This window comes from Siphateles boraxobius, unplaced genomic scaffold (genome assembly GCF_051911475.1).
Source record: "Siphateles boraxobius isolate OS27281-9 unplaced genomic scaffold, OSU_SipBor_1 24, whole genome shotgun sequence".
Lineage (NCBI taxonomy): Eukaryota > Metazoa > Chordata > Actinopteri > Cypriniformes > Leuciscidae > Siphateles > Siphateles boraxobius.
This window is the reverse complement of record NW_027508855.1, coordinates 10,078,575-10,088,285: the sequence shown is the minus strand read 5'-3', so window position 1 is coordinate 10,088,285 and position 9,711 is coordinate 10,078,575. Positions and strand designations below refer to the sequence as shown.

Genomic DNA, 9,711 nt, shown 5'->3' with positions numbered 1-9,711 from the left:
GAGATAACACTGTACTCCATTCAATCCACTCAGAATCTGGTCCATGGCCCACTTGAACAACGCTGGAGCCGAAGTTAGGCCAAAAGGAAGCCTCTGATACATGTACAGGCCCTTGTGTGTAACGATGGTCAGCAGCTCTTGGGAAACAGGATCTACCTGCATTTGGAGGTAAGCTTGACATAAGTCTATCTTGCTGAATTTCTGGCCGCCTGCTAATCCAGCAAACAGATCTTCAATTAGCGGCAAGGGGTATTGTTCAACGGTTAACACCGGGTTGACAGTAACCTTGAAATCGCCACAAATTCTGACTGATCCATCCTTTTTCAGAACAGGAACAATTGGCGTGGCCCACTCGCTTACACTCACTTTCTTCAGTACGCCGGTTTCCTTCACCCGATCTAGTTCAGTTTCTACCTTAGGCTTTATGGCGTAAGGAACTGGGCGAGCTTTTAAGCACTTAGGTTTACTATCAGACTTAATGGTCAGCTTTACAGTGATGTCTTTCATGTTTCCCAATTCATCTCCAAACACCTGTGCATGCTTCCTCAGAATGTGTTGTAGGCTGGTAGACTCTTTCGCCACAAAATGTACTTCCTGCCAATTTAGCTTTATTTTCTCTAGCCATGATCGACCGATCAAAGCTGTGAAACTACCGCCTTTCACAATGTACAGTAGTAAGTTTACCTTCTGTCTGTTTAGCTCTATAGTCACATCCATGAATCCCGAAAAGGGTACAAGCTCACCTGTGTATGTTTTCAAGGTCAGCTTCGCTTCCTTGAGACAGAGGTATGGCCACTTCTCTCGGTAAAGCCCCTTTCACACAGAGATTCCGGAAAATACACGGATAAATAAAGGTTTTCCGGAATCAGACAGTGTGTTTACACACAACCCGTAAAAATCCCATAAAGACACGTGACATTGATGTGACGTAATGTCTCAGGAGCGTCTAGTTTGCTTATGAGCTGCGATTTCTCTCGAGAAACCACGATTGTGCATTTTTTTCTCTGATTCGATCATAAACTAGCGCATTACGTACCGTTTCACTTGCCTGCTTTCATTTCACTTCAGCGTCATCATTACGACACGGCATTAATTACGGCTTTTGTTCACACAGCGCGCGTTCCGTGACTGATCCCGGCAATGTTACTTGGTCCCCAACCCAGCATCGATCCCGGCATCAAACCCGGGTCGTGTTTGCGTTCACACAGAAGGCGTTCTGTCAATTTCCCGGTAATTTCCCGGGATCAACGCGCTGTGTGAAAGGGGCTTAAGTTGACTCTGCCATGAGCGATACAGCAGCTCCTGTGTCGACTTGCATTGGAACAGCTTTTCCATCTAGTAGTGGTGTCACCCAGTAGCCATCAGAATTTGAAGACACAGACATTACATGTCAGTATTCAGTTTCCTCAGATTCATCCTCTTGATTTGCTTTCTCATTTTGCTTTTTGTTTTGCCACACACGTTCAAAATGCCCTTTTCCCCACGGTTTCTGCAATCTTTGTCTTTGTACCAGCATTCCTGTAGCAGATGACCACTCTTTCCACAGCGGTAACATGCTCTCTTACCATCCTGTTTCATTCTTTTACTGTACACATTGTGGACCTGACAGGATGTGCTTAACTCTTGTGCTTCTTTTGCAGCCATTTCCATGGATACACCGATTTCCATCACTCGCTCTAGCGTTAGATTTACTTTCAGAGTCGCTTTTGAATGGTCTCACTACGCAACCCGCACACAAATCTGTCTCTTATGGTGTCACTCAGTGTTGTGCCGAACTCACAGTGTTCCGACAGACGCTTCAGTATAGCAACAAATTGTGCGATCGATTCTCCTTCTAGTTGATTGCGTTTATGAAAGCGGAATCTTTCAGCAATGATGAGGGGTTTTGGAGCATTGTCACAATGTCCTTGAATGAGCTATCACCAGGCTTATTAGGCAGGACCAGGCTACGCAGTAGATTATATGTCTTACTGCCCATTACACTGAGAAAAGGTGGTACTAGTACCTCATCTTTTATCCCGTTAGCTTTGACAAAATTATCAAACTGCTCTGTATACAAGCTCCACTGCTGGACAGTTTCATCATATGGTCCGATTTGCCCCAATAGACCCGCCATTTTGGTCTGTTTGTCAGTGTACTTTACCACTCACTCTTCTTTTGTACACGTCTCTTTTCCCTGCCGTGTCATTTTGCGTCGCCATCGGGGTGTGCAGCTGCCATTTATTTTTCTGTTTGCACTATTTCCCCAGCGCAACGAGAACGGTGCTGATCCACTTGTCCGTGCGACACTTCTGTCGCGCCGCACTCCACTTTATTCCAATGGGTGACGTCAAGCGACTTTGTCGCGCCCGCAAAGCATTCTGGGAAGGCAGCCCTTCATTTTGAAAATTGTTGCGCGTCAAAATGCTGGCCGATGCCCATCTTTATGCAAATGAATTCCGTTGAATGCGAATCCGACTATCCAATAGAAGTAGAGCATATGGAGACGGGGGAAAGTCTCTCGCCGGTCCTCTGTTCTGATACGCAACATTTCCCGCTCGGTCAAAACCACGCCCATAGCGGTAAACAGAGGCCTGTTTTGCCTGTTACGGTGCTGATCCACTTGTCCGACACGTCGTGTGGTGTCGCGACGCCTCCACCCACATTTGTACGTTGATGGGCGTTCTTCTGTTTACCGCTATGAGCGTGGTTTTGCCCGAGCGGGAAATGTTGCCTATTAGAACAGAGGACCTGCGAGAGACTTCTCCCTGTCTCCATATGATGTACTTCTATTGGATAGTCGCGCCGCGTTCAACGGAATTAATTTGCATAAAGATGGGCATCGGCCAGCTTTTTGACGCGCGACAATATTCAAAATGAAGTGCCGCCTTCGCGGAATGCTTTGCGGGCGCGACCAAGTCGCGTGACGTCATACATTGGAATAAAGCGGAATAAAACAGAAGTGTCGCACGGACAAGTGGATCAGTAATGTTAGCTTCCACTGCTCGACGCCGTCATGGTTAACGAGCCGCCGTCAGCTGAATAGCACATACTTTTTACAAGTATCTCGGAAAGAGAGAGTGGCCAGTTTTGTTACATCGTGCAGTGCTGTTTATGCACGGCTTTTGAGTGATGACACTGACACGAGCATTTCACATAGCAGCCTTTACTGACTCGTTCACTGTCAGAATATACACTCAGTTGTTCAATATCCCCGATGTACAATATCACAGGGGACAAGTACGGAGTCACCGTAAGGACAAAACCTGAAACGTTAAGAATACAATACACAACAAGCAAATTATTTTAACAAGATAGCAAAACTTTTTGTGTAATTTCTTTATAAAGAAATGAGGCTAGTTAGTATTGTTTGAAAGTTTGACCAGATTTCAAAATACTTTTCCCATTAACTAAAATGCATTGTTGAGAAAGGGACTAAATATCTTTCTGAAAATCTACATTTTAGGCTTTTATTTAATCTGATTCCTATGGCAAAATGGGCAGCTTATATAGTCAGCAGCCACGGCTATTCCGGTGCGCTTCGGCCGGATAGGTTTGCTCGTCCTCGTTGCTTCGCCATAGGTTAGATTAGCCTTAGATAGCCTGCACTGTGCTTGGTGTGCAGCTCCATTGTGTTTTAAATAAAAGCTTTAATATTCTCGAGAAAGGAGTTTTCCAATAGTGTATAGCTATGCAATACTCCTTCCCTTATCTCTCAGAAACCAAGGTTACGTTAATAACCGAGTATGTTCCTCCAGCATGCGGCGATTTGTGGCCTTGTGTTCATTTTCTTGAAGCAGTTTGCTTTTTCTCAGTTTATGTATTGTATGTAATGTAATTTATTTTTGGGTTAAATTTGTTAAAAGTTTGTTGACTGAGTATTGTTTCATTTATTTTACTTTGTTTTGAAAATGGTTGATTTATTTGAGGCTGGTTGGTACCAGCTAACTAATTATGTACAGCTGGTTAGTATCAGCAAACCAGGGCTGCGTTCAGCCCCGACAAAATGTTGCACAACGTTTTTTAAACAGAAACGGCGATGCCTTGAAAACACTGTTCTGATGACGCAAGAGTTGCAACTATGGCAGCCGAGAAGGCCATTCTTTGTGTTCTTTGTGAAAAATTCTCTGAGCCTGATGAAGTCGGTACAAATATGTATTTAATACTACAAAATATGCCCGATGTTAAAGTTACTGCACTTGCCGCCCAGAAAACAAGAGAACATCCCAATCGAGTGAAGGGATTTGTGGAAACTGAAATGGAAGCACACATCTTACCTAATTCAGACTAAAACACATCTATTTAGCCTCAAATACTGACTTTATTTGTAGTTCAAACTGTTTTAATACCCTGTATTTTCTTTCTCATTTTTAGGAAAAGCACTTAATTACCATTGTTTATTTCTATACCAAATGTCATACACTTGCAATGAAGCTAAAAATATAAACAACTACATCATTATGTTGATATCCTATATTTTTACAATAAAACTTACGACAAACATGTCTTCTAATATCCTCAGTTGTTGCGTATACCGAGCTGCATCGAACACATTTGTAAATTACTTTCCTTGAACCAATTGTGCGAGTTCACTTTAATACCGCGTGCTTTATATACATGTTGCTGCTGATTGGACTGCAGTTCTGACACACCCACCAAACAAGAGAAAATGTATCTCAAACCCCGGTGCACGCTGTTTCCAGGCAGGAAACATGACGTTCAACCCGGAAACCGTAGCAAAACGTTGCGCACCGTTTTGAACTTGAACGTGTCCCTTGTATCAGCAAACACCTTGGTAACAAACCTCTGCCCGTCTGTGTAGGGCTGATATTTCCCGGTGTATTCTGGGTGGTGTAGTTCACTAGGATTCTTGTTTACTTTGTAACTATATTCCTACCTGATCACTCTTGCCACATAACAATAATAAGGGTAAATATATAGCAACATGTTAAAGAGTTTCCAAGAAAATCCTCTTACTAGATACATGCAAATACATTTTTGTAAAGCTTATAAGCAGGAAGTATTATCAAGACAGGAAGTATCCCATAATGCTTACCATAAAGAAATGAAATAAAGCTGGTGTCTTTCTGAATGTGTTGTGTATGTATTGAATTTCTTATTGGCCTATTATATCATCTAGAAATTTACCAGCACTTAAATTAAACAGAATGGTAAGAACAAGATTTTTATGTAGGCCTATATTTTAGCAAAAAATAGAGTGAGATGCGGATCATGACAAGATTTGTTGATTTTGCCCAAATGATGCTCAATGCATTCAATCATCAATAAATTTAAAACACCAAATTCTTGGTTTGGTTTTGGTTTCATTGTGTTTTGGTTCCTTTTTGACTGTGTTTCCTATAGCTGTCATTGTAAGCTGACCTAGTGTTTCTTGTGTGTGTCAGTTTGTTCCTAGTTAGGGCCTCTTTACATAACGCCCTTTTTAACTAAATGTTTTTTATTTGTTTTGGCCATTAATTTACACAACAACAGCGTTTTCAAAGTGCAAGCTTTTGATAACGATACAGTTGTTCTCTGTATAAAAAACAAAAACATGAATTTGTGAAGAGGGTGAAGTCTTGTGCATGCTTATTATGTTTGCGTTTATTCTGTGCGTTCATGTGAACTTCTAAGTCTTCTGGATAGTTATGACACATGCACAAATGATAAGATTAAAACAGTAAAGATTTAATAGTTTTCACAGAATTCTGCAAAATCATTAAGCAAAATGGCATTTTAATATACAAAACTTTTGTAGAACCTGTTTGCAGTCATTTATTTTTGACTTTCAGCTGCGTTACTTGTACATTTCTGAACTCCAATATGCAACAAACAAACAAATGTACAACTTGTTAATGTTCAGTCTTTTCTATCGGCCAGCATTTAACAGTCAGCCTTGGAAGAGAATAAAGAGAAATCTCTTTGTCCAATAATTGTTTTTTAAAATTTCAGACAGCAGTGGAAAGTCTGTTATCCACAGAATTGGTAATGGAAGTTCTTTGGAAAGCGCTTCGGGTCTCCTCATCAATGGCGCTCTCAATCTTTGACAGAAAGGAATAGCATTTCGTCTTAAAATCCTTGGCCATGAATGCATAGAGGAATGGGTTTATAAAGCTGTTTGCAGAGGCAAGAGTACCAGATAATTGATGGGCCGTGTGAAAAACGGCATCGTGTGGAACATCTTTAGATTTGCCAAACTCTATAATAGAAATAATGTGAAATGGCAACCAACAGAAAAAAAAAGTTGTAATCAGTAATGTCATGATCTTGAATGGCTTGGTGGATTTGGTCATTTGGTTTGCTCTAAGTTTACAGATCAGGATGGAGTAACAGGTGGAAATTGTCAGGAACGGAATTAAAAACCCAAAAGTAAAGCGCATGAGCACGATGGTTCTGTGGTGATGCTCATAGTTGCTATAACATGTGACTGTTGATGATTCATTTTTAATATCTCTGAATTTGGCAGATGGAATGCTAAGCAAAGCAGACACAAACCAAGCCGTCACAACAACTAAAGAAGCTTTCTTTGCAGTGCGTTGATTTTGGGCCCAGACAGGAAACTTGACTGTGATGCAGCGATCCACACTAATTAAGACCAGGATGAAAATGCTGCTGTACATATTGAGGGTCATAACAAAAGAGGTGAACTTGCACATGAAGAGCCCAAAAATCCAGCTGGCAGTAACTATATTGCTAATGAGGAAAGGGAGAGTAGCGCAGAAAATGAAGTCAGACAAAGCCAGGCTCAGGTACCAGGTGGTGTTCACAGACTTCTTCATCTTAAAACCAGCAATCCAGATCACAGCACCATTTCCAATGATGCCAAGCAGGAATATGATCACATTAAAAATAACTGGGATTACACATGCTGCTTCCCTGCATCCAGCATGTAAATCCACAGAAACTGTTTCTTCTTTTGAGTGATTCATCAACATTCCTATATGATCACTGTAGTCATATTCATCTGGTCCTGGAGTTGAACTCATTATGCCTTGTTAGAACTGAATAGGACATAGAATTATGTAATGAGAACAAAAGTGATGTAATTTAGCATATTTCTAAGAATGAATGTAGTGGCTGAGGAAAAACATCATGACACTAGTAGTCTACCACACAAGGGATACAGAAGTCTCAAAAACATTATGTTTTGCAATTAACTAGCTGCCTTTCCCATCATTTCATCAGGTTACTTGGGGGATATTACTGAAAATGAGATAAAATTCTAAATGATCATTGTAGTCATAGTAGTCACAATCTGGTTCTGGAGTTGAATGTATTATGCCTTGTTAGAACTGAACAGGAAGTTGAGTTCTGTAATGAAAACTATAGGCAATTTATTCAAACATATTGGAAGTTAAGTCATTTTGCATATTTCTAAAAATGAATGCAGTTGCTGAGCAAAAACATCATGACACTTGATTTGCAATTAACTGCCTTTCCCATAATTTCCATCAGGTTACTTGGGGGATATTGCAGAGACTGGGTTATTTTTGATCAATCCTTTTCTGACAGGCAAAACTGGCAAGGCAATAATAAGCACGTCTCCAGATACCATTACTTCCCTCTTTTTTCATGTAAACGTCTTGCATTTTTCTGTTTATCCTTCTGACTTTACCTCAGAAGGGTTATTTGTATGAAGGAAATTGCCTAATTTGTTACTTAAAAAGCTAGTTCAGTGTACCACACAGAACTACAATTTACACAAGAGGCACGCTATTCGCATTTGAATTTTAAATGCAACTGACTCACTTTGAAACTTCAACATGTAAAAAGTATGACTGACAAGTAACTTTGTTAAGCGAGGAGGATGTAATGTTTTTTGTATAATATCTGATATCTACAATCTACATTGTAAAGGTGTTTGCAATCCTGAATTTTTAAACTATCTTAGTTGATTATGTTGCAGCGTAGAATTATTCACATGCATCTTAATTCCTTTTACGGCTCTCTGTCTTCAGAATGGTACAGAAAACAAGTGTTCATCGCATGATCAAATACAGATAGTGAAGTTTATCTTATTTATCTTTGATGCACTGGCTCATATGACAAAGAACAACTTACCTCACAAAGAAAGCCTCACAATGCCGTTTGCAATGCTTTAGATATGTACTTCTGCTGCTGAGTTGTTTTCTCATCTGATAAGTGCAGACTGAGCTACTGGGCAAATATCTTAACACCTAGTTCCTCTGTAAGATGCAAAAACATTTCTGAGAACTGAGACTGTTGACGACCACACCATTACCCTATTCGAAGCGGCTGATAGGGACCTGATAGATAGGCTGGTTTGAGGTTAAAACCCGTGATTGATGATGGTTTAATTTACTTACTATAATTCACTGAAAATTAGGACTGTAAATCACTTAAAACATTAACTGCCATGCCTCAAATGAAGCTAATTCAAAGACATTACATTATTGTGGCAAACACGTAAATCATTTTATATATATATATATATATATATATATATATATATATATATATATATATATATATATATATATATATATACATATACACGTGTCAGAAGTCAGTATATTGTTTATTTCCATGTAATGTACAATAGGCATATGACTGGCCTAAAATCATGTTGGTCTGTCTTATGCTTCGTTCACTCAGGAAGGGTTATTACGTTCCGTCTATACACATGACTTTGGTCAGATATGTTTGGTTGTTGCAGCACATTTTAAGATGAAGTGTCAAGTTAAAAGCAGTTGGTAAAAACGCATCTTGAAATCCTTGTGTACTGTTTCGTTTCCCATGTTGATTTTTCACAGATGTTTTAGCTGTATTCAAAATTATGCATTGCATTATTGTTGGAATATTTTATCTCAATTAATTGTTCCTCGTGCCTCATTCTCAGTCTTGTTCCTTTTTCATGGATTGAAAATAATTACAGAGCTGGGAGAGTCAGGAACATGAAGCCAATTGGTGTTCACCGACCTTCTCTGCTTTTACTTGCAAACATCAGCATTTATACAGGGTTCAGAGGGGTGTAACAGCCAACCAATGAGAATATACATTGCATTCTTAGAATGTGAGACAAGACCATTTATGGCCACTTTCCGGCTGAAGGCAGCCCTTTCTTGGCTGCTTTCCAAGAAACACACTCACATACATAGAGTGTTCATTAAAACAGATGTGTGCAGAGAAGCAAGAACTTCTCTCCACTCCAACCCCTGTAGCCTCAAAGACCAAAATGGAAGAAAACAGGGTGAAACATAGAGAGAAAAGAAGGATGATTAGATTTATCTTGGATGATTTAGTTTTGTTTTAGGATTAAATCCTCTCTCAGGACCTGAAGTGTGACAATCACATTGACAAGTACAACTTGCTCACAGGCGCTGCTGATGCTGTTCTATTCCGCCGTCATTATGTCTGTCCGCTGCACTTCATGAGCTGTCTGGTTTAGCTCAGCTACAAAATTCGACATAAGAAGACTACAGAGGACGGTTCGGACTGCTGAGAGGATTATTGGTGCTCCCCTGCCCACCCTCCAAGAACTGCATACATGCAGAGTGAGGAAAAGGGTCCAAAAATCACCCTGGATCCCTCACATCCAAACACATTCTCTTTGAATCTTTGCCTTCTGGCCAGCGCTACAGAGCACCGAGCACCAGAACAACCAGGCAAGAGAAAAGTTTTTCCCCAGGGAAGAAAAGTTTCTTCTACCTCATGGACAGTTAAATGTTCTCCCCATGTGCAATAATAACTGTGTGCAATATCACTTATATC

The 9,711-nt window shown here is 40.2% G+C and overlaps 1 protein-coding gene across 2 annotated transcripts; it reads right to left on the bottom strand.

The window, feature by feature from the left end:
* Window positions 1-5,646: 5,646 nt before the first annotated feature.
* LOC143748998 (chemerin-like receptor 1) lies at window positions 5,647-8,276 on the bottom strand. Of its 2 annotated transcripts, none has more exons than XM_077241338.1 (2): window positions 8,041-8,168; window positions 5,647-6,980 (listed from the first exon to the last, which is right to left on the bottom strand). In XM_077241338.1, the coding sequence occupies exon 2, from the start codon at window positions 6,963-6,965 to the stop codon at window positions 5,928-5,930; it is 1,038 nt and encodes a 345-aa protein (XP_077097453.1). In that variant the 5' UTR covers window positions 6,966-6,980; window positions 8,041-8,168; the 3' UTR covers window positions 5,647-5,927. The 2 variants fall into 2 exon arrangements, 1 of the variants encoding a protein (XP_077097453.1); XR_013206861.1 differs by lacking the exon at window positions 5,647-6,980 and adding an exon at window positions 7,020-7,290 and having other exon boundaries at window positions 8,041-8,276.
* Window positions 8,277-9,711: the final 1,435 nt, after the last annotated feature.

Excerpts from the sequence above, each read along its gene's own strand:
- LOC143748998 (XM_077241338.1), bottom strand. The coding sequence starts at position 6,965 with ATGAGTTCAACTCCAGGACCAGATGAATATGACTACAGTGATCATATA.